This window comes from Vulpes lagopus, chromosome 9 (genome assembly GCF_018345385.1).
Source record: "Vulpes lagopus strain Blue_001 chromosome 9, ASM1834538v1, whole genome shotgun sequence".
Taxonomy (NCBI): domain Eukaryota; kingdom Metazoa; phylum Chordata; class Mammalia; order Carnivora; family Canidae; genus Vulpes; species Vulpes lagopus.
In genome coordinates, this window is record NC_054832.1 from 41,520,183 (window position 1) to 41,547,794 (window position 27,612).

Genomic DNA, 27,612 nt, shown 5'->3' on the forward strand with positions numbered 1-27,612 from the left:
TGAATTTCTAGAATGAGCAACACTAAGCCACCGTGGTAGAAGTCAGAACAATAGTTAACATGGGGAAGGATGAACTGGGAGAGGGCAGGAGGGAATTTTCCATAATGGAAAAGTTGTGTATCTTTATTGGGGTTGTGGTCACCAAATTCCAAGCTACACATTTAAAATCTGTGCATTCTATTGAATGTCAATCGTATGTGGGATTTTTGTTAAAGTACTAATTACCTACTGGATTCTAAAGTTAAGTATAACCTACTGTCGTAGAAAGCATCTAATAAATCGCATTACCATTAAAAACCAACACAAGCCATTCAGAAAGCAGATATGAAGCTTTAATTTACTGTGGGCATTTCTGTGACCAATATTACAAACTTTTCACACGTCTTCATACAGATACATCTTTTATAAGACACAGGTTTTGGTTTTTGTTTTTGTTTTTTTTTACCAAGTACTGTGAAATATACCACCATTCCACTTAGTTAGGGGCATATTATAAATATCATGAGCCACTGATTAAATATAAATACAGAGGTTGATACACGTTAGAAAGTCTCCATAATAAAAAAAAGTTTAAGAAAAGCTAAATACTATGAAAGTTTACATACGTTGCATACTTTAAATATCACATCACAGTGACAACCAATTACAATAAAATCACAACTGCTTTTAGTACATTCAGATTTCTAACATCCAATTATTTTTGTTTCCACCATGTCAACTCCACACAGCGTTCTCATTTCTAGAGAGTAGACCAGCTTTTGGACTGCAGACCGAGTTTCTTGTGCAATAATGATTACTATTTTGATTGTGACCACTGGACACTGAATTTATAACATACTGTACTAAAAAGAGAGAAGACTATGAAGACTATGATATGGAACTCTTCAGTGGCGGTGTTCAAGGGAAATTAAAATAGCAGCCTGAAAATGGGTTTTAATAATCTACATATATTTCAATTAAAAGATGATGTCAAAACATTTAGAAATAAATACATAGTACAGCCTTCCCCCTTCCAAAATGCTGCCTGGAAGAAAAGTTCCAAGCCGAATTAAGGGGAAAAGTGAGGGAAAAACAACTCAGAAAACAAACATTATATGCTGCTCTGAGCTACAATCTGCCTGAGTCTGTTTTTCAGTTGGAACAAGTTTTACCATCACTTCTACATTGCTTTAGTGTCCACAGTCCAGAGGAAGTCCTTGAACAGCTAGTTCATATTTTACAGAAATTGGAAGGACTCCTAAAACCCCTCAACTAATTATACACAGGAAAGCCAATCATGTGTTGTCTTAAAATCTATGTGAATATCAAACATAGTCATAGCCATTCTCTTAACGGTGATGCTAGAGGAAGTGATGAAAATATATGCACAGCTGTACACAGATCACCATTAAACACAGGACAAATGCCGTTTGATGCGTATCAAATAAGCTCCCAAAAAGCCAATTTGAATATATTTATTTTCATTTACTTTGATGCAGCACTAGAAGGGACTGCGTATAATTACAGAGACTGCTGCAAACAACACTTGATGCTACTAAGGGTTCTATTAAGCATCAGGCATGCACAACAGTTACCTTTTAAAACTTCTCATGTATATATCTTAAGATTTCTACTTATAAGCTACAATAGGTTTAAAGCATTTAGTCATTTTTAAACCAAATATTTTAACTGACCTATGTCTACGTGGGGAAAAACAAAAACTCCCTCCCCGGTGTCAACACCCAAAAGTAATATTAAATCTTACTCCCCAATTTGAGACTTAAAACTTATTTTATATACGTCACCCTTGAAACTCCAAAAGTGGGGAAGATTCTGATCACTACTAACTGGGCAGTATGATTTCCTGGCAGCAGTCTATCCACCGCACACGCACGCACGCCAAGCCCTTGGGGATTACAAGGTAAGCAGGACGTGCTGGTGGCTACAGATGACAAGGATTGAACAAACAGTCTCTTCTTTTTATTCTGGATCATTTTGTTTCAAACTAAATGAAATGAAATCCTTTCATTACTACAAACTAAAAAATTTTTTCTTTAACATCAACATAAGAGTGGAGGAAACCAAAAGCATCGTCTTCAAGTGTGTGGCAAAACAGAAAAGATCTCGATTACGTTAGGTAACCAGGGGTGGGGAAGGGAGTAGTTTGTTTTTCCACTTAAGAAGCATTCCAGTCAAATAATCACAAACACTTACAAATTCAGATTGGTTCTCAGTCATTTATGGCTTAAAGTACTGGATTTGAAAACCACTTCAGGCTAAAATAAAGTTATATGAATAATGCATAGATTGTCTATCTAGGAAATCATGCAGTAAATAAACATTCTCATGTACACTGGAACCTTAGTGATGAAAGGGGTCTGCGGGTGTGAACGGAAACGTTTCTTCCCTTTTACCAAGAGATACGCCCAGCAAGATCCTGGCTTTGGGCCTATTCAAGATCCTACCTGCCAGGTCATCCTGATTTTCTCAGATTGATAAAAGAAGCCAATGTCACAAGACATTTGCAACAAGGAACTGACTTGCTGCAAGTGCAGGCGCTGTGAGGTCTGAGCCAGGCAGGACGAGACGCTCACGGTCCTGCCACCCTGCTGCAAAGTCAATCTCCAGATCGAATGGGTAAATGCTTAGAATGACCCACTGGAAATGTTTATTGTATTAGTATCTTTTACAAATCTGTCTGCTCTTGAAATCTATTTCATTTTGAGAATTGCCAGGGTAATAATATCCACTTGCTATTCCTGGTTTTGATACGCCCCTATGACATGAGAATTGAACTGAACCACGATGATGGTAATGTCGTCTCTGTACATCCGGGCAAGCTCCTCAGGAAGACTAAGCATTTTGGAGAGGCGCTCGTGATCAACAGTCCCGAACTCGTTGTTGCCCACTGCGTGACGAATGAGATGGGTTGCTGCATTCTGGTCCTCGAATACTGAGGACATCTTGGCTCTCCTTTCCGTTAAAAGGCCATGCATCTGTCCTAGAGTCACCTTGTAGCCACCAACAGCTATTGGCTGTTGGTGATGCATGCCGGTCAGGTACTCACCCACAATCCTAACCACATCCTGCCTATGCATGGTCTCCCACAACCCATCAGTAGCCAACACTAGAAATTTATCCTGTGGCCTTAACCGGTGGTAAGTGACCTCTGGCTCAGCAGTGAGATAAGGAGGCGTGTAATAATTAGGAGGGATGAACTTGGTGTATTCGTTGTCGTTCAACTGGTCTGGGCCCGATTCTATCACTCTCTTTTGAAGGTCAATGCTCCATTTGAACTTTACGTCTCCAAAAGCCCTAAAAGGCATCAGCAAGCCAAGCAGCCGATCCTGTTTCACCACACTCTTGGCCTCATTCTTCGGGTGTTCCAATTTCAGCCGTTCCAGTTCTCTTTCATTCTGAGCATTGTGATCATTAGAGAGAGTGACTGCTGACCAAGAGCCATCCTCTTCCTGCACACCCAGCATGGCCCTGCTATCGCCAGTATTGGCCACGTGAAGGTCAACACCGTCTACATGGGCCACACAGGCGGTGGCCCCAGAAAATGCCACTCGGAGCACCAGGTAGTTGAGGAAAGAATTGGGGTCACCAACTTGAGCCTCCAAGGAGATGTCATTGTCGAGCCTCTTGAAAGCATTAATTAAAGCCTCCTTAACATCGATATCAGTAGACTCCCCAGTGTTGAGGTCTATAAGTTCCTGCCAGTAAGTCCTCAAGCTGTTGAAATACAATTTGGATGCCTCCTTACTGAAGTAATCATTGGGGTGCTTGTGCCACTGGAGGATGGGCAGCAGCGCCCGACCACTCTCCACTGCATTTTCAATCTCTAGCAAAGTCTCATGGGGTAACAAAGAGACAGCAATATAATAGAAGAGTCTCTCGCTGACCGCCTGTGAACAGGCACAGCCCGCATGGCCGTCGAACACCCCCAAGAGCATCCCTCGGGTCTGCAGGCAGGTGGCCGCGCTCCTCCGGTCCTCGATGGGTGCATTTGCAGGCAGCTGATTGCTGTCAAATCCAAGGACAGAGCTGACGTTTTTGCCATCGAACTCGGGCACCTTGAAACTGTACTCGTTAGCCTTCAGGATGCTGTTGACTTGTGGAGGTGTGAGGTAAAACTTCTGGGGTGTGGAAGCGTATCTCCTCCCCTGGGTGTACTGCCACCAGCTCTCCTTCGGCCTGCAGAAGGTCGCGTACGCCGGGTGGGGGCTGTATCTCAGGCGACTCTGAGGAAGGTACAGGGGTGGGCAGCAGAGATGCTTGTGGTGGCAGTAACAGGCGGTGCCATAGATTCTGCTCAGCTCGCAGTTACGGAGGAGAGGGAAAAACAGCTGAGCTGGCGCTGGCATGGCATCCGAGAACAGCGGCAGGCCGGAGCTTCCGACGGGGATTCCTAGACGGCAGGTACACAGACAACAAAGGCAAGAGTTACACTTGGGATCGCTCCACCTAGCCTCGCTTCGTGCAACTGCTGGCAGGTGGACCTGCACTAGGCCCCGGGCTCCGAGCACCGCATCTCACGCGCCCAACACGTGCTCCTTCTACAGGGTGGATTGTGCTAAGTACAATTCTCACTCCCTCACGGAGCCACGACTACAGTCGAGCTTTACTCTTCTCTTTTCCTCACATTTCCTTGTGCAGTGCAGACTGTGAGGCACGTACAATAGATGTGGCTGGGAAAAGCTGAGGAGAAGAGGATTACATAACATCATGCAGCGGCCGTCCACCTGGCCAATCACCCTCCTCCCTCTGTATCCTCAAGGCGGCCCTGGATCTCCCATATCACACAGAGACTCCTCTCATTAATGGCAATGCTGTTTCGAGACTTGTGGCCAATTGTCAACCTTTGATTACACAAGGCTATCACCGAAAAGGCATCAGCATGTATCAGATGTTAGTATTGTGTGTATATATATGTTTTCATGAATTATTTTGTAAGCAATATACGTAGATCACTGTATTGATATAATGTTCATTGTAACATATAGCAAAAATTTTACATAATGAATAAAAATAGGAATTCCAGTATTCCCTTCCTGCACCCCAGTGGACGGTCTTGCAAACTACGCTTCTCTAGACCACTGCGCCAATTTGGTGAGCTTAGGAACGTAGGTCTGCCTACAACTTGCCAAATAATCCTAGAAAGGTCAGTTTACCTCTTTGGGCCTCACTTCTCTAGGTTGTAAGTGAACACACCGAAGCAGATGCTATCGAAAGCCTCTCCTAGAATCCTATGCCTTTATAAGTGTTAGCTGACGTGAGGCTTTGAAATCAGATACTAGTTTCAGTTTTTTCATTGTTTAATTTACTGTACTCTTTGTGATAAAAACAATTTTAGGTATAGTAGCAGCTCTAAGACTTTGTTAGTAATGTAAACGCTCTCAGTTCTGGAATTTAATTTACTTGCTGGTATTTTCCCCTGATAATCAGAGGAAGCTACAGAAATACTATTTTCAAACATTATGGATCCGAATAGAATTTAATACCTAGAAAAATATTTTCTCTTACATTAAAAAAAAAGTATCCACTTGCCATCAGGAAGCAATAAACAGTGAAATAAAAGTCTAAGGTTTGTATAAAAAAGGTACACATATTAATCAAGAATTAAAAAATGTAATACTATATGACACTGAAAATATTTAGCCAAAACATTTACCTACAAAATGTTATTTCATTTTATTTTTATTTTTTATTTTTTTTATTTTTTTTTATTTTTTTTTATTTATTTATGATAGTCACAGAGAGAGAGAGAGAGGCAGAGACACAGGCGGAGGGAGAAACAGGCTCCATGCACCGGGAGCCTGATGTGGGATTCGATCCCGGGTCTCCAGGATCGCGCCCTGAGACAAAGGCAGGCGCCAAACCGCTGCACCACCCAGGGATCCCTTTTTTATTTTTATTTTTTTAAAGATTTTACTTATTTATTCATGAGAGACACAGAAAGAGAGGCAGAGATACAGGCAGAGGGAGAAGCAGGCTCCATGCAGGGAGCCCAATGTGGGACTTGATCCCGGGTCTCCAGGATCACGCCCTAGGCCAAAGGCAGACGCTCAACCACTGAGCCACCCAGGCACCCCTACACAGAAAATTTTATGAATGTGTATCATTAATCCAGATAATTCAGGCAAGGGGAAAAAAAAACCTCTTCCTTCTCACTAGCATTTATTTCCCCTGAATTCTTGAGGCCTTGCTTCAAAGAATTCATTTGGCCTGTAAAGAAATACTTTAGAAATACTTTATTATTTCTTTTTTAAGTGGGCTCCATGCCTAGCGTGGAGCCCAACACAGGGCTTGAACCCAGGACCTGAGACCAAGACCTGAGCTGAGATCAAGAGTCAGACACCTAACCAACTGAGCCACCCAGGCACCCCAGAAATACTTTTAAAAAGGAAATAAATGTGGTAAACAAAAAATATAGAAATACAGAAAACAAGACCATTTGAGTCATAATATCAGCATTTCCTTAAGTTTGAACCCATTACAGGAAAAAAATGTACAAATATCACAGAGATTGTTAGCTATATGTTACGTTACTTTCAGGTACGCCCTTCTAACAATTAGAGAAGTGATAAGTGAGATGTAGGAAAGCAGAAAAAATCAAACACTGAATAATAACCGATTCTTGTCTGCTTCTGTAATAAGCAGTGCATAAGCCAGGCATATAGAACCTCTTTTGCAAATGACAGAAAGTACCATTATTTTAAATGCACTATTTAAGAAGGGATTTGTTTAAAAAACTGAAGATAAGCATAGGCAATAGAAGCTAATGATTAGAATTTTGGAAATAAGATCAATAACTAAACAAGCATTCTAAAATGCAGTAATGGAAAAGAAATTCCAGAAGGACAGGAATCTATCAAGACTAACCACTTAAATAACCGCACTTAAACTGAATACCTGAAAGTCATCCAAAGGTTAAGGGTACATGATTGAGCCAGGAGATGTGCTCAAATGTTGGGCCACATGACATTGGCTTCCAGGCATAGACTATATCTCTTGTCAGATTTGCACGCAGAGAGCACAGTAACTCACTTCATGCTCTGTATAAAGATTTTCTAATATTAAAAATATACACGGATGCCCATCTTAAGGGCAAATTTTCTCCATGAGCTTAGATTAAGTTTGTATTTGTGCAAAAAAAAAAAAAAGTTTGTATTTGTGCTATTTTAAAATGTAAGACTTTTACAAGAAGAAGAAATGTTTGCTTCTGCGTGATTCAGTTGAACTGAATCAAACTACTACTTTTTGCATGCGCGTGTGTGTACGTGTTTGCAAGGCAGGGGTTTGGTAGATGCATAACAGAGTTTGGTTATATGATGTCTAATCAAGGAATAACAAGTCCAAGGAACCTGCACTTTCCTTAAATACTTTGTTTTGACAATTCTTCTGCTTTTGTAGTGGACTGCAAAATGAATGAAACATTGTGGCAAAAGAACAGATTCATGCAGCAGATGGTCTGAATAATACATAAATTCAAACAACAAGCACTCAAATACTCAGGTAATAGAATTTTCCTTCACCGCAAAAGTCCTCGAGATTAAAAAAAAAAAAGTGGAATTTATCAACTTTCAGTTATTCAGAGGCTTAACATATGGACTGAGACTATCCCAAGCCCCCAACTCACAACATTCCTTCAAAAGACAAATTCTTGGAGAATATGGAATTCATGAAAATCCTGCTCTGTGATTAATGAGTGTTCTATCATCACCAGCACACGTGATATATTCTCTCCATCAGACCAGAGATCCTTAGAAGTCAGAGTACTTTCAAATGTGTAAAGCATAAAGGAGCACTCAAAAACTGAGCATCTTTCTGAATATCCTGTGATTCAATCACAGAACCCCATGAAATCAAAACTTTTGCTGACAAACTCGCTAATTAATGAGGTAGAGAGCTCTTGACCAGGCTATTAAGAAGGGCAACAAGGTGCAGCGTCAAGAAACCGAGGAGTGTCATATTTTCAAGCGATCTCTGAGCACAATTTCACTGAAAAGTTCCCATCCCGTGATCCAGACCCAGGCACCTTTACACGCAGTATCTTAGAGCTGGGCAAATTTGGCCCATTTTGCCAATGACTAATAAGAAAAGATGCACCGCAATCCGACACAGGAGCGAGATTCCTACTGATGTGCTTGGCAGAGCCTGTGCCAGGAAATGATTCCACTTCATTCAATAAACCCACAGACCCTATTAATTAGAAAATGCTGTTATACTGCTCCGACTCCGCAGCTCTTTAGCTTTCCAAGCTTTTGGTAAACGGAAGAGGGAAAAAAAGGAAGGAAAAAGAGCCACACTAGTCAATGTGTCAGAACCTCAGTTTATGTAATCCGATTGCATGAAACACCCTGTATAAAGACTTGAATTTCTCGGCATTTCTGGAAATGCCTAGCCATTTCCCAGCCATTATCCATCTCTCCGTGAGTGAAGACACCCATTTCCCTCTGAAGCCCCGAAGCCCCACGCCAGCACTTGTTTGATGAGTTTCCTCGGTCCCTCCCTGGGAATTGCACTAAGGTCTCCGGGTCCAGGACCCCCGCCCCCCCCCCCCGCCCTGCTTCCACCTACCTCGCCCCTTCATCCACGGCGACCCACCGAAAACCATGCACACGCAAAGCCAGTCACCATCCTTCCCGGGTACCCAACGCAGGTGGTCAAGCGCATACCTACCAATTCGTCTGGGCCCGGGACACACACACATTCTCCTGTCATCACAACACGGAGCCGACAACATCCACAACCCGCGCGGGCAGCAGCAGCGACAGCAGCACCGGCCCATTGAAAGCAAAGCAGAGATGCTCATTAGAGGAGGCGGCGGCGGGGGGCGGGCGCGGAGGAGGGGCGAGCCGTCGCTCCAGGCGGGAGGGGGCAGGCCCGGGCGGACCCGGAGGGGTGGGGAGGACCGGAGCAGACGCACCCACCCACCCCGCGGGGGCGGCCGGGACACGGCCCGAGGCGGCGGAGACCCCGCAGCCGGCAGGGGTGCGCCCCGGGCCCGGCCATGCCCCCGGCATCCTCCGCCGCCGCCGCCGCCGCCCACCCCCCGCCCGGCTTCGGGGCAGGAGCCTCGGGCGGGGCGGCCCCGGGAGCGTACGGGGGACCTGGGCTCGCCCTCCCCCCGGTGCAGGAGCCTAGGGCGGGGCGGCCCCGGGAGCGTACGGGGGACCTGGGCTCGCCCTCCCGCCGGTGCAGGAGCCTCGGGCCGGGCGGCCCCGGGAGCGTACGGGGGACCTGGGCTCGCCCTTATCCCGGCGCCCCCGGCGCCGACAGCGGCCCGCCCGCAGCCCTAAGTCCCCTCCGCGCGCCCCGGGGCCCGCCCCTCCCCCGCCCGCAGCCCCCAGCGCCCCGGGACTCGTACCGCCCCGGCCGCCCGCCCGCAGCCCCGACGCCCCAGAGCGCCCCGGGGCCCGCCCCTCCCCCGCCGCCTCCCCCTCCCGCCCGCAGCCCCGAAGCCCCCGAGCGCCCCGGGGCCCGCCCCTCCCCCGCCCGCGGCCCGCCCTCCGCAGCCCCGCCGCCCCCGCGCGCCCCGAGCGCCCCGGGGCCCGCCCTCCGCACGCCCGCGGCCGCCGCTCCCCACGCGCGCCGGGCAACCCCTCACAACTTTGGGCGGGTCGGGGAGGATCCCGCCGGCGCCGGGCCGCGAGCAAAGGATACGAACCGGGCACGCAGGCGACGAGCCGCCTCTTGAGCACCGGCAGGCGGCGGCGGCACCCGGCGCTCCTCCCACGCCGCCCGGCTCGGCTCCCCGGAGTGCGGCTCCAGGCCCCCAGCTGGCACACTCCCTGCCCCGGCGGGCCGCCACCCTGCCCCGCCCGAACGTCCGGGCCCCGGCGCTTCCCGCCTCCCGATTGGCTGCGCGAGGGCGGGTGGGCGGGGCGGAGGACGGCAGGCTCCGCCCGCGGCGCGGCGGGGGGCGGAAGAGCGGCGCGCTCCCGGCCCGCTTTGTGACGTCACGGGGGTCAGACAATCCCTTCCATTCCGAGCCAGCCGCTCATTGGCTGCGCGGCCCGCCCCACGTGACCGCGCCCGCTCGCCCGGCTGGGGGCGGGGCTGCGCGGCGCTAGGGACCCGCGAGCGGAGGGCGGGGCTTAGGCTCCCGCTGGGCCCCCCCGGGGGCGGGGCTGCGCGGAGCTAGAGACCCGCGAGCGGTGGGCGGGGCTTAGGCTCCAGCTGGGTTCCCCTGGAGGCGGGGCTGCGCGGAGCTAGAGACCCGCGAGCGGTGGGCGGGGCTTAGGCTCCCACTGGGTTCCCCCAGGGGCGGGGCTGCGCGGAGCTAGAGACCCGCGAGCGGTGGGCGGGGCTTAGGCACCCGCTGGGGTCCCGGGGGCGCGGCTGCGTGCCCGGCAGGTAGCGGAATTGCCGGCGCCTCGCCCCAGCCGGGACTCTAAGGCGCGGCGGCCCCAGGTTCCTTTGCATTCGCTTGCAGATTTTAGACGGGGACTCGGAGCCTGAGTTCCCTCGTTTTCGGGACACCTTTCGGGTCCTCGTCAGGGGCAGCGAGAGGAAGTCGCGAGGAGGGCGCGCTCTCTGTAGAGCGGGGCGGGTGTTCGAGGGCTTGGGAATCTGTAGGGTCTCCTCCTCCCTAAAGGGTTGCAGCCTGCGCAAGCGGGAAGAGCGCTGGGGTCGGCAGTCAGGCCCACCGTCCAGGTCACTCCTGCTGCATGAGACGGGGTCAGTGAGGTGACGTCAGGCTTGGGGTGGCTCGGCCTCCTGTGCTTGAGCAGAAGACCTCCTGGGGCTCCTTCATTGCCTCCATCCACACTCCATCCACGAGCCCTTGGGAGCAGCGGCTTCTAAAAGCTTCCTTGGATATTTTCACTCATTTTATCTCCTTTCCCTTTATTCCCTTTCACTAATTTGTATGTCAGTGAGGGTGACAAAACATGAGAGACACCTAACTCTGGGAAATGAACACGGGGTGGTGGAAGGGGAGGTGGGGGGGGTTGGGGTGACTGGGTGATGGGCACTGAGGGGGTTTCTTGGCAAGATGAGCACTGGGTGTTATGCTATATGTTGGCAAACTGAACTCCAATAAAAAAAAATAATAAATGAAAGCTTCCTTGGAGATGACACCAGGTGGATCCTGGCCCATCCCCTGCCCCGTGCTAAAGCTTAGTTTGATTCATTAAGCATCTCTGCTTGCTGGCCAACAGCATTCACAGGGCGATGTGAGCTGGATATAAAAACTGTCATGTTAATAGTGTTGCAGGGTTTTTACTTTTTATTAATCCTGCATTATTTGGTTTGGGTGTAATAAAGGAAGAAACTAAATAGACACAAAACAGTGCCAAGAACAGATGCTTCGTAATTACCGGGTGTTCTCAAGCTGCTCCTCCAATCTCTAAATAAATCAGAGCCGCGCTTTTTTGTTCAGTGCCAGGCTGCCCACGAAACTCTTACAGCTGCTCTAAGTGGCCTTCAGCTCCGTTTACGCAGTCCACCGTCCTCACTTCCCCCTTTCTTGTTATTTCTTAAATGAGCATCCCATAATTTCCTAAGTATTTTTCATCGTCCTTTTCCCTATTAGTATATGATCCCTTTATCCACTTTTTTCTTGGCTCGTAGAAACAGTAGAATGTGGTTTAGCCTAGGGGGTAAGAGCAAAAGTGGAGGCAGGCTGCCCGGGTTCCAGTCTCAGCTCTGCGGCCTTACTATGTGGTCTTGGGCAACCTCTCTCTCTGGCTCAGCCCTCTGCTATGTAAGACAGGAATAAAAATAGTGATAACTCACAGGGTTGTATTACCTAGGTCAATATAAGTATATACTGTGCTAAAGAAACTACATAACAGGTAGTAAGGGCTGTAGAAGTATTAGCTGTTATTGGGGCGTGTGTCTGGCTCAGTCTGTAGAACATGTGACTCTTGACCTTGGGGTTGTGAGTTTGAGCCCCACATCGAGAGTAGAGGTTACTTAAAAATAAAATCTTGGGGGGATCCCTGGGTGGCGCAGCGGTTTGGCGCCTGCATTTGGCCCAGGGCATGATCCTGGAGACCCGGGATCGAGTCCCACGTCAGGCTCCCGGTGCATGGAGCCTGCTTCTCCCTCTGCCTATGTCTCTGCCTCTCTCTCTCTCTGTATGACTATCATAAATAAATAATTAAAAAATTTTAAAAAAATAAAATAAAATCTTGGGGCAGCCCCGGTGGCCTAGCAGTTTAGCGCCACCTGCAGCCTGGAGTGTGATCCTGGAGACCTGGGATTGAATCCTACATCGGGCTCCCTGCATGGAGCCTGCTTCTCCCTCTGTCTGTGTCTCTGCCTCTCTCTCTGTATCTCTATGAATAAATAAACACAATCTTTAAAAATAAATAAATAAATAAATAAATAAATAATCTTGAAAAAAGGTGTTAGCTTATTAATCTTATTGACATGTGTCCACATAAGTTGTGCCTGTTTTAGATTTAGGACTCCTAAAGGGTAGGAGATCCAGATCCTTAAGAGCCTTTAGTGCAATATGTTCTTCATTAGATACTAAGAAGTTATTAATAGACTGGAAAGACCAAGAACTTTAGGATATCAGTTTAATACGTGTGAGCGGTGTCCTGCCTCTCAGCCCCTCCTTTGCAGACATGGTGACCAGTTAACTGAAGCTAAGAGTAGATTTTTACAAGTTTCTGCCTGAGATCTCAGAAGTGAAGTTAATACCAGGCTTGTCTGTTGTCTCTAAACTTTCCCGAGGACTGTGATAGTAATGAGATTCCACAACGTATATACATCCATATCCATGACCTCTTTGAGTTGTTGGCTTGGTTGCATATACTTTTATTCCACACCAACATTGGCACTGTTCAGAGCACTTTTAAAATGACCATTTCAAATTGTCTTTGTCTGCACAGGAAATGCCCAACCTGTCTTATTATAACTAGCACCTTGGTTTTTATACCAAAATAGCATTGATTTCCCCCATCTTACTATTCTTAGTTCTAAATGACCTGACTATTTCTGAAAATAACACACATTCTCAAAAAACTAGTCTTTGCCACCACTAAGTATAGTCACAAGAATTTGTCCTGAGTATTGAAGGCAATGTCAAGGTATTTCTGGAATCAGGATAAAGGCTCCCCAATGTAATGCCATGAAATAAACCCATTTAGAGGAGCACGTTTTGTTTTCTCACTGCAAAGTTGGAGGATTTGGCGATAATGTGTCTTATAAATAAAGTCATGGTCTTGCAGATGCTTTAGTATCTCAACCTTGCCTCCTCTCTCCCGTGGCTCTCCTGTATCTAGATCTCCGTTTAGCCACTTAGTAGCCTTGCTTCAAAAGAGCTGCTTGTTTTTACGTGGTCATCTGGCCAGGCAAGGACAGGTCCTTGGATGTGCTGCTCTGACCCCACAGACTGTTTTAGCTACCAGAACACCTGTTGACACTTGGACATTGGAAGGCACAGAAAAGAAGCTCTGTGACAGCCCAGGACTGTTGTAAAGAAGGGCTGGCAAAGAGAGAAGAAGGGGTTTCAAAAATAGTATGGTACCCAAAACAGGGCTGTGCAAGAAGACCTACTTTGTCAACACCCATGCTTTCTGTGATACCAGTAATGCAAAGACAGGTTCTTTTTTTTTTAAGATTTTATTTATTTATTCATAAGAGACACAGAGAGAGAGGCAGAGACACAGGGAGGGGGAGAAGCAGGCTCCATGCAGGGAGCCCGACGTGGGACTCACAGGGCTCGATCACAGGACCCCGGGATCCCAGGACCCTGGGATCACAACTTGAGCCAAAGACAGACGCTTAGCCAACTGAGCCACCCAGGCGTCCCTGCAAAAACAGTTCTTGAATGAGACCCTTGATAGTCATTTTGTTGCCCTAGAGTAAACCTAGAGATGAGCAAGTGCTGAAGCTGACTGGCCTGTTGTTCTTATGGATGGATGATCAAACCCTTGGGGGTATTGGAGGTTAGCTGTGACAGCATGGAGACGGTCCAGCAGAGTCTCTGTGGTCCCAGCCAGGGAGTTTAAAATAGACCCACATGTGGGTCTGACATACTGTCGGTCCCCTGGCTGCTGACTTACCCTTGCCTTTGCCCAAATCAACAATTAGAAGAGAAGTGGAGCCCACCACACTCCTCTTTTAAGTCCTACTTCCCTCCAGATGTCCCCCCCCCATTCCAGATCTTGAATAGGAAATCAGCAAGTATTTACTAAGTCCTTTAGCAATCGCATCTCTTTTATTACCATCTCAGAGTTGAGAGTTGCTTCTTTGAAATCACTTGGAGTTTTATGCAGTGAGATGGACAAATCACCTGTAAGAAAGACACAGAATGTGTATTGTAGCTCATGGCATGTGGATGAGGGGCTTTCACATTTAACTCATTTAATATTTTATTTTTTATTTTTTTATTTTTAAAAAGTGTAATGGCTTTTAAAGTCATCATTGTTTATTTTATTTTATTTTTTAGATTTTATTTATTTATTCTTGAGAGATACACAAAGAGAGAGAAGCAGAGACACAGGCAGAGGGAGAAGCAGGCTCCATGCAGGGAGCCTGATGTGGGACTCGATGCTGGGTCTCCAGGATCACGCCTTGGGCTGAAGGCAGATGCTAAACCACTGAGCCACCGAAGGATCCCTTCATTTAATATTTTAAAAGAGACCTGCTGTCATCAGAATTCATGTGGCAACAGTATGTTTGAGGGAGAAAAATAAAGCTTCATTCTCAATTTGCAAAACTAGAGACAAAAGTTGCCTGATCAGTAGGCAGGAAATTTCTGTGCATTAATTTAATATGACAAAGAATATGAATATGGGGTTGCTTAGTTAGAGGTTCAGGGGCCTTAATAAGAAGACTGCAGGTCTGGGGACCTGGGTGGCACGTCTTTCAACAGTCCCTGTTAGCAGTGTGTCTTGGAACACTGAGGATGACATGCATGTGGGGGCTTGGTATTATCTAGGCATGAGACAATCCACCAAACTGATTGCTCATTCGGTGTGAGTCTATGGATGGGTTCCCAAGAACACAGAGGGTGAAAGGTGAAGGAAGGGCTGCAGGGGAACTAAGACTATACCACAGGTGCCAATTCGTGGTGCCTCTGAAGCGGGTCAGGCCAGTCTGCAGACTCCGGGAGAGGCCCCCGCTCTATACGATCAAAAATAGTAGCTGCTGACATGCACACTTCTTGAAAGCTGTACGTCTACACCTTAACTACTAGAGTGTAAGCCTCCCAAGGGCAGGGACCAGGTCTCTCTTTTGCACAGATGTAAACCCACGGCGTGGCATACAGTGAGAACTAGCAGGTTGTGAGTGCCTTAGTTTACCCCCTTATGTCTCCTTATGTCCTCATAACACTCACACGAGGAAGGTGTCATCATTATATCCATTTCACAAGAGAGGAAACTGAGTCTCAAGGAGGGTAACTGGCTCAGGGCTACATGGGTAGGAAGTAGCAGTGGAGACATTTATCCCAGAGCCTGTGCTCTAAGACGCTCTAAGGACCACCACACACAATAGGTGCTCAATAATGAATGAATGACCTCACTTCAAATGAAAAAAAAAAAAAAGTGGCGTGCTGCACCCGATGAATGCATTGTGATAAAGAACTGAAGTTTCACGGTTTCTTTGTGGATTTGAGGTCAGACTAGATACTTGCAGAATGTTCACCCAGGCTTGTCATGTCTGTGACCAGCAGTGCATCCCGGACAGCTGAGTGTCTCACCTCCGAGTGACCACCCTGGTCAGAGTGCCGCAGGGTTTGCTCATGGTTTTTCAGGAGAACCGACTGTGGCTATAAAAGCGTATTTTCCTGAGAAGCCAGATATCAACATTTGTAGACGAATACCTAACCTAGTCGATTCATACCCTAGTAATAGATCTATAGGTAATTATAGGATACAAAGTGAACAGTTTAATCTGTCAAAAAGCTAACAGTTATGTTGAGTTGAAAATGTCACTTTTATTTTTAAGCAATATCAACTGGAGGGAGAAGAAGGTCAAGAAGAGAAGACAGACAAAGTGGAAGGTTAGTAATCGCTATCGGATTATGCATTCAGTGTCTGCCAGGAACAATGGGCTCTGGAACACTAATCGGAATATTTAGGTAATTACTCAGGTACAGTATCTGGGTTAATATTTTATCCCTTAAGGCATCAGGGTTTTAGGAAATAGGTGTGGGTTGGAGTCAGAGAGACCTGGGTTCAAATCCTAGCTCTGCTTCTTATCAGCTGGGTAATTTTTCAAAGTTTACCCGATGGCTTGGACGTTTAGGAAAAGCTAAGGCATGTCGTAAAGATTAAGGATAACGTCAATGAAAATACCAAACGATGGCTGGCCAGTGGTACCAAGTGGCAGCCCTTAAATGAGTTCTCTGTTGCTGCTCGAAGAAACAAGCACACATCCGTGGTTAAGAGTGCACCTGTCTCATGTCTCACCGTTCTGGAGGCAGATGTGTGCCGTGGGATTCAGCTGCCGTCTACACATCAGCAGGGTGCATCCCCTCTGCAGTCTATAGGGAAGAAACTGCTTTCTCCCCTTGTCCGGTAGGCCGAAGCTGCCTGTGTCACCAGGCCGATGGCCCCTTGTTCCGGCCTCCGGATGAGCAGCGGTGGCATCTTCAGATCCCTAACTCTCCTCCACTGCCCTCCTTGCTGGGGGACTCTTGCGATTGCCCCGGGCCAGTGTGATAATCCAGGACGGTCTTTTTATTTTATTTTATTTTATTTTATTTTATTTTATTTTATTTTATTTTATTTTATTTATTATTTTAAATCAGCTGATGAGCAACCGTAATTCCATCTATCACCTGAGTTGTCCCTGGGGATTCTGATGTGGATGCCTTGAAGGGAGGGCATTGTCCTGCCCACCACTGCGCTTTCTTCCCCTTAACATTTGTTCATTGGTTCCTACACTTATTAAAGAAAAATATGATGGCTGAAAGTATCTTTTACCCTCCAAAAATCTGTTTAGGTAGAGAGCTTAGATCTAAAAAAAAAATTTAATGGGGCACCTTATGGGTTAAATATCTGACTTCGGCTCAGGTCATGATGTCAGAGTCCTGGGGTGGAACCCTGTGTCAGGCTGTGCGCCCAGTGGGGAGTTCGTTGTCCCTCTCCCTCTGTCCGTCCCTCCTCTCGTGCTCTCTCTCACTCTCTCCCAAATAAATAAAATCTTAAAAAAAAATAAATTAAAACTGCACTGATAATCATATGTAGTTGACAGTTTTATTAAAAATCTCATTAGAAAATTAATTGGCAAGACAATCTGCAACAGGCCCTGGGATGAGCCATCGATTTCCTGCTGCAGACTTTAGGAGGAAAGATCACGTAGGTGTAGGAGACCCAGGGAAGAATCTCTGGAAATTTTCATTGTCTCTAAGACTGAATGTAATAGGGTGCTCCCTACCCTCCCCAAAGGACACACGTGGTCTTAGTTTACTTTAAGACGAGAACAATGGAGGTGATAGTCTTCTTCCATTCTGCCTTGGTGGCTCCTCACCAAACTTTGGAGGATGCAAAAAAATCTTCAGTGGAGCCATCGGAGGGCAGCCAACAGGGCGAAGAGCCTAGAACCGGAACATATGAAGAGTTTAGGGACATGCGTGGTGTGACCTTCAGGTACTTAAGTGATAAGTCACATAAAAAGAAAGGTAGATTGAGCTTTCAAAATCCTAGAGTTTGAAAACGCCAGAACACATGTGTGTCAGATTTAAACTCGGTATTAGAACTTTATGTGATTATAGCTTTCCGAAAATGGAATGAGCTGCCCCTTGAGGTAATGAGTTTCCTGTTCCCCAAGGTATCCGAATAGAATCCAGACAAAAGTGTGAAAGAAGGAGTTCCCAAAGCCCTTTGTTCCTGTCTCAAACATTGTGCTTACAGTGGAATCATTTCCATTCCAGTCTTCCTGCATGAACTGTTACCTCTTTCTAGGCTGAACCCATCATATTGATTTTCACTTGGTGTGGAAGGTACCCACTGAATATCGGGTGGGGGAATGGATGTGGCCTGGATGACATTGAGGTTGGACAGGGCGGCCTTTGGAGTGTCTCCGACTCTGAGACTCTCAGTTCTCTGAGCTAGGATTTGAACTAGGTTAAATCAGTAGAATGAGAATCCAGAAAAGAGATGCTGGTGGTACATCCTAGGTTTCACAGTAGGGAAAGGCCTAGAGAGTGGATGGAGCACGTCTGAGTGGAGGTGCTGTATTGGGTGAAGAAGAGGCGTTAGAGTTGGGGCAGAAAGTTGGGTGCTGTTTTCCCATAGTCTGACACATGCCTAAATTGTTCTGAAAGAAAAATACTGTGACGATCTGTGACTGGATGGGGGTGGCTGGGGGCGTAGCATGGACTGAAGTATGTCCCTCCCCAGTTCGTATGTTGGATGAAGATGGGGCCCTCATGATGGGACTTGTGCTCTTATACAAAAAGAGACCAGGAAGCTGGCTTCCCCACCCCCGTCCCATGCAAAGACGCATAGAGAAAGAAGGGTGCTGTCTACAAACCAGGAGGGCGCCCTCACCAGGGAAAAGAATCAGCCTAAGCCAAGCTATGGCCTAAATATGGCAGTAAAAAGTTACAACTCTGAGCTAGACATTGGCAGCAGGAATATAAAGGAGGGGACAACTGGGGGCACCTGGGGGGCTCCTTCAGTTATGTGTGTGCCTTTGGCTCAGGCCATGACCCCGGGGTCCTGGGATCCAGTCCTGCATCAGGTTCCCTGCTCAGTGGGGAGTCTGCTTCTCCCTCAGCCTCCACTCTCTGCTCATACTCTCTCTCTTTCAAATAAATAAATAAATAAATAAATAAATAAATAAATAAAATCTCTAAAAAAAAAAAAAAAAGGAGGGACAGGTGGGAAGAGAGGTAACTGAAAACCCCAGGACTCGGTGGTAAGGTGAATAAGAAACGGAGGAAAGGAAAGGTATCAAAGAGGCCCAAAGCTTTGTGCATGGGTGACCTGGAGAATGGACATTTATGCTCATTGAGTTTGTTTCTTATTCAGATGGAAGGAATTTAGGGAAATATTCAGAATATTCAAGATTTCCCAAAACTCTTTCTGTGAAGCTCGTGGCTGAACATGGGCTGTTCTTAATATCTGTGAGGATGAAACGTCGAGTGTCAGTCTGGGTGGGGCAGACATCTCAGAGACAAGCTGGGGTACGGGCAAGACTTGGCCCCGAGGGGTGGCAGTGATAGCAGGTGCTGCGTAGGGCAGCCCGTCAGGAGCCAGTACAAGCACAGACACTCGAGACCGATCACCCCGTGTCATTAAATGGCCTCTGAAGGTGAAAGCCTTTCAGCTCGTCCTCCACATGGTGTCTTCTTTGGGGTCACGCCCAAGGAAAATTCTCATCCGTGTTAATACTAAGGATAATTATATGTTTCTTAAGTAATTGTGTTTTCTTTTAAAAATTTTTGGACTCTGAATTGAATAAATACCCAACTGTCTTGTGTGTGTGTGACAGGGTGAGGGAGCAGGTTGGAGGAAGTACTCAATGTTTTGGAGCCAGGATCGTGGTCCAGTTATATAGTATATGTGTCATATATTACTTTTTTTAGCTTCTCTTCCATTTCTTTTTATATCCCTACCCTTGTTTTTCTATCCTCCTTCCTCTTTTAATTTATTCTGCCTTGTATTTTATGCATTCATTCTAGAACAAAGGAGAATAAGTCTAAACATATTTTTTATATATATTAGTCCCCATTTTATACATAAGGAAGCAGATGCTTAATTAATGTATCTAACTCACCCAAGATTCCGGCGGGCATATTAGTATTGCTAGGTAGCAAATCACCCTCGAAATGAGCAGTTGAACACATGAGCATTTATTTTCTCACTTGGTGTCTGCGAGTCAGGAATCTGGGAGCAGCTTAGCTGAGTGGTTGCAGCTCAGAGTCCGATGAGGGTGCAGCCGAGCTGTCGGCTGTGTTGCAATCATCTGAAGGCTTGACTGGGGCGGGACAATCTGCTTCCAGCTCCTGCCCATGGCTCTTAGCAGAACATTTCCATTTCTTGCTTCATGGGCCCCTCTGTAGGGTTGTTCACAACATAGGGCCTTGCTTTCCCAAAAGCCAGTGAGTTGAGGGAGACATTGAGGTAAAGTTGCAATATATTCTATAATCTAACCTAAGAAATGATGTACGATCACTTCCTTACATTCTGTTGGTCACACAAGCAAACCCTGGTAAAGCCTGGGAGGGAATTCCACAAGACGATGAATGCCAGGGTCGGAGATCACTGGGGCCATCTTGAAAGCTGCCAACCACCCTGAGTCAATAATGTAGCTGAGGCCCCATGATGCCACTTTTACCAAAGCACTGGATTCATGCACAAGTGTGGGCCCCAGAGCTGTTTCCATTCCTTGCATCTTGACCTCTAGGTTAATGAGCAGCAGCAAGCAGTGCTAGTCTGGGTTCCCATCCCCTGATGTTGCTTACCATTGCCAACGCTGCCGTAATTTCATCCATAAAGCATTGTACGGCCTCGAAGTTCTATTTATTTAATCACTGCTAAAACTAAAACCAAATCTGAGTCTTAAGATAACCCTAAATGATTTAACCTTTGCGTAGCACTAAGAAGTTCCACTAATAATAGCTAACGTTACACTATACATGCCTACATTCTCTGACTTCGGTTATGCAAAAAACAATTGATTATGACTTTTCTTTTCACTTTTTATGTTCTTTGCTTTGTGGGAGGTGTATGTGTAATAGAGGATAAAAGTTTCTGGTGATTCCACCCCTCTTGCTAATGTAATGAGAAAATCCATAAAGATATTTCTACAGAACATATTTTTACTGCATTGTTGAACTGTAGCCAAATTTTGTCAGGGAACGAAATTAGGACACGTTGTTTTCCTGGATTCAGGGAACTGCTGGCTCAGTGTTTAGCATTCAGACCACAGATCCGTGACTTACCAATAAACCACCTGGATAAGTGAACACAAAGGATTTCATTTGCTGCTGGCTATGACCCTGCCTTTGGACGATTCTTACTCTATTCCGCATCTGGAAATTCCATTTTCCTTTGAAGTATGCATAAATCGATGTCAGTATCAACGTTCAAACACAACCTCAAAACAATTTCTCAGCCGAGATTATTTTTCAGGACAATGGTGTTGAATTATTTCAGCTTCAATTTAAGTTCATAAGCCATCACTCTGCGCTAATGGTATTTGAGAGTTCTTGAAATTTTCTTTCCCTCTGGGATCAACCTTCAAGGCCTGGTGTGGATGTGCTAGTTTACAAATAAGGTCATTAATTTTGTCTAGGGGGAGAACTTCCTCTTCTCATCTGACTAACTGTACAAATGATTTAGATAAATTCTCCTATAATGCTTACTGGGTTCTCAGCTTTGTGCTACGATCTGTAAATGGATTAAAGGGTAAGGCACATCCTTGTGCCTTTAAGAGACCTGTGGTCTAGCTGCTGGATAAACATTAACAGGAATAATCATGAAACCATGTGATATAGCAGCAGTATTCACAAAATGCTTGAATGAAGGGAGAAGGAGTTTAGTTCTGGCTGGTGGAGGAAGGAGATAGCAGGAAAGATTCTTCCTAGATCAGTGGTGCCCAGGTAGTGGCCCCCGGGCCAGGGCTAGTCTCTATTAGAAGTTTGACGATTTGTGGCAGAATGAGAAAAACAAAACAAGGCCATCATATTTTAAAATGCAAACAAATGAAATTGCATAAACTAACTTTATGATTTTTAAAAATTCTCCAGCCTACAATGATGGTTTTACGTGTTTGTTTTCTGTTATATGGCCCTTTATATAGTCATGATGATAATATGTATTATGATTTGTTTTCTTTAATTGCAAAATGAAACTTGGCTGCCCTCATGTCAATCTGCATTTTCACCCCTTCATTCATTCCTTGGCCCCGGCTATCCAAAAGGTTAGGAGCCCTTAATATGGACAGAGTTCGGGACAGAAGTACACTTTTGGAGCTGGAGTTGGAAGAGAAACACACTCCTGCATGAAGGAATTCCTGCTATTTGCCTGCAAGTGGTTTAACCACATCTGCGTCAGGGGTAAATTAATTTATGAGAAAGAAAAAAATATGCATGCTTGCTTTTTTGAGACCGATTTTGAATGTTTTTCTTGTATGTGTCTGGGGGCGTGTGGGAGGAAGATGGAAAACCTGTGTCCACAGTGCTACAGAATTTGAACTTACAGCTTTGGAAAGCTGCCGTTACCAACGTGAATACAGGTTTTAGAAGGATTTTTACCCCCATGAAGTCTTCTGAAGTTTAAATCAAATGAATCTTGATTATTATAAACCTACTTTTTTCTGGGAGTTCTGTTAAAAAAGCAGAACTTTTGTATATATGAGCCTTGATCCCCCTAACTGTTTGCAAGGAGACCGGAGAAAGAGCGGGCCATGGGACCTGTCGGAGCGGGTCAGCAGCAACCGGACCTTTCGGGCAGCCACAACGAAGGCCAAAGCCAGCTGTGCCCACTGCCACTTGCTCATCTCACCTCTGGTAGCAAGGCGTTTCATCTCTTTGCAAATAGATGCCTCTGAAGAATTGAGCTGTTGCCATAATTTTAAGGAATATGTCATCTTTGAAGAGAGATTCAAAGAGAAGGACAAAAATGACAAAAGGACTGAATAATTTCACAGAGATGTTTAAGAAAGGGATAGGGACTCCCCTGTCTGAACTCGGACAAGAGCTTACCTGCCCCGAGTGCCTCCCAGCAAAAGCACTTTAAGACACGATCAAAGATTTCCTTGAAAACTTGCCAGACAACACTTGTACACACCAAGCTCTCATCGTACTATGCACTTGGAAGCAATCCCTGTGGATAGTAGGGTTAGGGCGCGCTGAGGTCAGACAAGCTCGTTGCTCTATCCTCCTCCTCCTGGCAGGTCACAACATTGCTAAACCTCAGTTTCCTCCTCTTCACGAGGGGAATTATAGTTTTACTCCAGAGGGTTGTTGAAAACAGAAGTAATAACATGCAACAAGCACAAACTACCACTCTTCCTATTTTTGTTGCTGCTATTTCCTTCTGAAAGGAGACCCTCTCTCCTCCCCACTCTCGTCCGTACTGGGCACTGTCGATCATCTTTGATTGTGGAGGGTCCTGATTCAAGCTGATTCTTTCAGCTTCCTTCAAACTAGAGCATCTGCATATGAACAAAAGAAAAATACTCTAATGTCCATAGGGCAGGTCATTTATTTTGGTTAACTTTCATGTATTTAAGCAAAGTAATCAAGCATTTATATCACAGTACTTCTGGACAAAATCATGTAGAGAAAAGAATGTCATATATTTAATGTCAAATATTTAATAGAAAACTATATTTTCTATTAACCATCCTCCAACTTTTCTCTCTCCATGACCTGTAGCAAATCAGCAATGGAAATACTAGAAGGAGGTAAACAGACCGGTGATGATGGAATAATGCAATATTACGTGTCCTTCCTGGTTCCTGCTTTGAAAAAAGACAGGGGTGGGGGTGCAGGAGGGAGACAAAGAGATATGTGGTCTCAAGGGAGTGGAATCATGACCTAATCTGATGCTCAGAGGAGTGTCTGGCCCCCTGAGATGACCGGCTGAGCTGTTGGGAGGTTGAGATAGAGAAGCTAAGAAGCCTGTCTTCCCTCACATATGCCTGAGAAAATTTTGTAATTAAATTAAAAGGGGGGCAGGGATCATGAAATCATATCTCTTGATTAGAAAGGTTGAAGAGGGGTGCCTGGGTGGCACAGTTGGTTAGGGACCTGACTTAGTTCTGGCTCAGGTTGGGATCTCGGGGTCATGGGCTCGAGCCCGGAGTCAAGCTCCATGCTCAGCTCAGAGTCTGCTTAGGATTCTCTCTTCCTCTCCCTCTGCCCTTCCCCACCTCACATAAACAAATAAATCTTTTTGAAAAATGTTGAATTGACCTAACCTTAAAGAGCATGACTTTTGCGTCATTAGTTCAATCGATAGTTAACGGTCACCCCAAGGGTACCAGACACTGCTCTGGACACTGGAGATCTCCATGTTCTCATGGAACTTGCAGTCTAGTGGGGAAAACAGTACAGAAAGAACACAGCAGTTCCACAGAACGGACCCGTCTGTGGCACAGGAGCACCCTGAGGGTGGGCCTGGCGGCGTGAGTACCCTGCTCACCAAGTTTCACATCCACTCAGAAACTTGGGTGTGTGTTTTCATGTTGTTATGCTAATTACCAAAACACCGACTTCGAGCTCAAGCGGTGAGAATTTTTGACCTCTCAAAAATGGTTGGCATGGCTTTGCACGCAGATCTATTTTTGTTCTGCTTTCTCGGGTTTACACCCTTTGTGGTAGCCAACTAGGAAAATGCCGCCCAGCCACAAGCGTCATAGAATATGCTCTATGTTACCCACGATACGCACATGCTGAGAAGCAAAACTTTGATTTTTATCAAATGCAATTTTGTACTTTAAGCACTGGGGTTACCTACCTAGGGCTTTTACTCTTTGATATACTTGACTTTTTTGGCATGCTTTCTTAAGTTTCATCGTCAATTTTAACAAGAAATCCCAGCTGAGACCAAAGTCTGGATCATATTATATGTGCTGGTAAAGCCACAAGAATGACCTTCAGATTCCTGTAGGCTGGTGGTTTGTAAAGGAGGAGAGTTCGTTCTAACCTTAACCACCCCCCCCCCCACACAACCCTAGGGAAAAACATGTGGTAAATCAAGCGGAACATGTTAGGTTTTATATTTCAGCTATGGAGGGATATCTAATACGGGTCAGCATTTGTTTTTAACTCTGGATGTACTGTATCAGGTACTTAGAATGCATCTTCTTTCAAACATTCCCCCCCAGATTATTCATGAATTACAATGGGGGGAATGGGACGTTTGTAATGGGGAAATCTGGAAGATGCCTCTACCATCATCAGTGCTGGTGATTGTTGACTGGCAGGGTCTCCTGATGAGATGCATCACCTCAGAAATAAGTATTCTCACCGAAGAATGTGTGACTTGCCCATGAGGAGACAGGCAGACACATCCAGACTGTGGGACATTCTGCAAGGCAACTGGCTCGGCCTCTTCGAACACATCAGTGCTGTGATGGGACGATGACAAAGGCAGGGAAGGATTGCTGCAAATTAGAAGACACTAAAGAGACATGGCAGCTCGGTGATGGGGTGAGTGCTGGATCCCAAAATGGAGGAGAGAAGAAGAGAGGCGATGGGAAGGGGGAAGGAAGAAAACATGTCAAGGTTATTTGGGACCAAGTTGGAGAACATTGACTATAGTCTTTTTATTACATAATCCTTTTGCACTGGTGTTAAGTTCCTTAAAACGGATCATTATCAAAGATTGTTGTGCTTTGGAAATACGTGCTGAAATCTCTGAGTGTGAAATGTCATAATGGCTGTGACTTTCCCAGACAAAAATAAGAGAAGCAACCATGGCAAAATGGTAAGCGGTGTGTCGAGGTGAAGGGAATGCGGATTATTCATTGGATTATTCTTCCAACTTACCTGCAGGCTCCAGATTTTTTTAAATAAAAGGGAGCGTGGGGAGACAAGGAAAGTCTACTTGAGAGAAATTATAATAGAAACCTGGAACAAACCCAAAAGATGTGGGAAAGCACATATGCCTACAGCTTAGGCACACGGCCCAGGACAATGCGTGGAACTGAGCAGTGGGAATCACAGAGCTGATGTTCCTGGTCCTCTGTCATCACCCGCCCTGTGACTGTGGGCAGTCAGCCCACACTCCCTGTATCCGTTTCCTAGGACTGCCGGGACAAAGTACCGCAAACTATGTGGCTTTGAACAACAGAAACGTGTTTTTTCACAGCTCTGGAGGCCAGGAGCCCAGCGTCGAGGTGTCAGCAGGGCCCTGCAGCCTCTGAAAGCTGGAGGGAGCCTCCTCCCTTGCTTCTTCCTCGCTCCTGGTGGCTTGCCAGCGATCCTGGGCAGTGCTCCTCGCCTTGCAGTCACAGCACATTCATCTCCATCTGTGCGGTACATGGTGTTCTCCCGTAGTGTGTGTGTCCCGGGACCTCGTCTCCTAATACGTCTCCGATATATTGAACTAGGGCTCCCATGACCCTAATGACCTTGTCTTAAGCTTGCTTACGTCTGCAAAAACCCTATTTCCAAATAAGGTTGCATTCACAGGTCCAGGGGTCAGGGCTTTGACATGTCTTTGGGGAAGAGGGCACAGTTCAACTTACAAGACCCTCCATTCTTGGTTCTCCAACCCCCCAAACATGCCTGAACCAAAATGAAGTCCAAGGCCCCTTCGGCTCCCAGAGCACAAGGCTCTGTGCGTCCACTCTTCCAAGTTGTGACATCAGCTGGCCTTGGGTAACTAAGGAGCCCAAGGGAGACTTGGTGAGGAGGAGGTTCCAGGTCATTACTGAACAGATAAGAAACGCGGCCTTTAGAAAACACGATTCTTGCACATTCCTGGCATAGCAGGCCACTTTAGCTCACCATCACAGTCATCCTCTTTGTCTTCATTTTGATTTGCCTCAGTGGTTGTTGACCCAAAGTTTTCCAAGTTGAATTCCCATCCCGTTACCCATGAAATTACGTAAAATGAGATGCTAGCGTTTAAATAAATAACTGTCACATCGCAAGTGATCCTGAGATGTTGGTTAGGCCACCAGCTGGAGCAGATTAATGAGGAAAATCAAGACTCCTGTCTCTGTCTTTGTCCTTCAGGCTAAAAAAAGGCAAAATAAGAAGAGAGGACGTTCTGTAATGAGTAAGGGCAGCGGCAAAATAAGAAGAGAGGACGTTCTGTAATGAGTAAGGGCAGCTGCACCTTCAAACCAGCTCAGTCCCTCCTGCTGGGCCCGCTCTGGGCGCTCGGAGGAGGAGACCCTTTGAGGCCCTCGGCCTTCCCTTTGCAAGCAGAGCAGGCAGGGGGGCAGCATAAATGGAGATGAGAACTGTCCATGCTTTTTCCTGATGTCCCCGTGCTTCAAAGAGAAAACTGTGTCAAAGCACCGAATACCAAGTTGAAAGAGGACGTGTCCCCAGAACTCTGGGCCCACGGTTCTCAGTGTGACATGTTGTATACAAAGATGCATCTGCACCCCCCTGCATCTCCTTCCAAGTGACCTAATGCAGACACACCAGGTGTCTGTAAACCAGGACAAGGTGGTGTCCCATCTGAGAAATCTCCAACTTGTGGCAGGAAGCAAAAGCCTCAGGGAAATGAAATCTTACCGGAGATTAAATAGTGTTTATTTTTCCTGACTTCCAGAAATCATATAGGTAAACAGTTGGTCATTTTATTATAGCATTGCCTTTATGAAAGCCCGTTACATTACCGGCTGCCAATACAAGGTGAAAACATTGGGAATCCACACTGTGTTGTTATTATTCGGGTCTATCTCTGTCATTCCTTCAGCAGTGGGAGTTATGGGTTTGTCAGAATTTCCATTATTACCTCTTATTGCCAAGGCTCCGTCTTCATTGCTGAAAATCGCATTGTACTGGACGGAAGCCTGGGGACAATTTCCTTTAGGGTTATAGCAGCAACATTCCTTTATGGTTGTGTGTGACTTTGCAAGTGATTTCTTTTTATTAAAAGATTAATTTGCACATAAATCTCAACTCTTTATGCGTCTAGCTCTTATTCAAGATTGGAGTGTGAATCACACGAAGGAAACATTTATGAGCAGTGCACAATTCAAGAAACGTACTGCCCTAGCAGCAGCAGAGCAAGATGTGGT

The 27,612-nt window shown here is 46.1% G+C and overlaps 1 protein-coding gene across 3 annotated transcripts; it reads right to left on the reverse strand.

Annotated features, from left to right (window-relative positions):
- Window positions 1-310: 310 nt before the first annotated feature.
- Window positions 311-9,798, reverse strand: PDP1 (pyruvate dehydrogenase phosphatase catalytic subunit 1). Of its 3 annotated transcripts, XM_041769446.1 has the most exons (3): window positions 9,653-9,774; window positions 8,665-8,699; window positions 311-4,390 (listed from the first exon to the last, which is right to left on the reverse strand). In XM_041769446.1, the coding sequence occupies exons 2-3, from the start codon at window positions 8,693-8,695 to the stop codon at window positions 2,733-2,735; spliced, it is 1,689 nt and encodes a 562-aa protein (XP_041625380.1). In that variant the 5' UTR covers window positions 8,696-8,699; window positions 9,653-9,774; the 3' UTR covers window positions 311-2,732. The 3 variants fall into 3 exon arrangements, with proteins under 3 accessions (XP_041625380.1, XP_041625381.1, XP_041625379.1); XM_041769447.1 differs by lacking the exon at window positions 8,665-8,699 and having other exon boundaries at window positions 9,653-9,798; XM_041769445.1 differs by lacking the exon at window positions 9,653-9,774 and having other exon boundaries at window positions 8,665-9,367.
- Window positions 9,799-27,612: the final 17,814 nt, after the last annotated feature.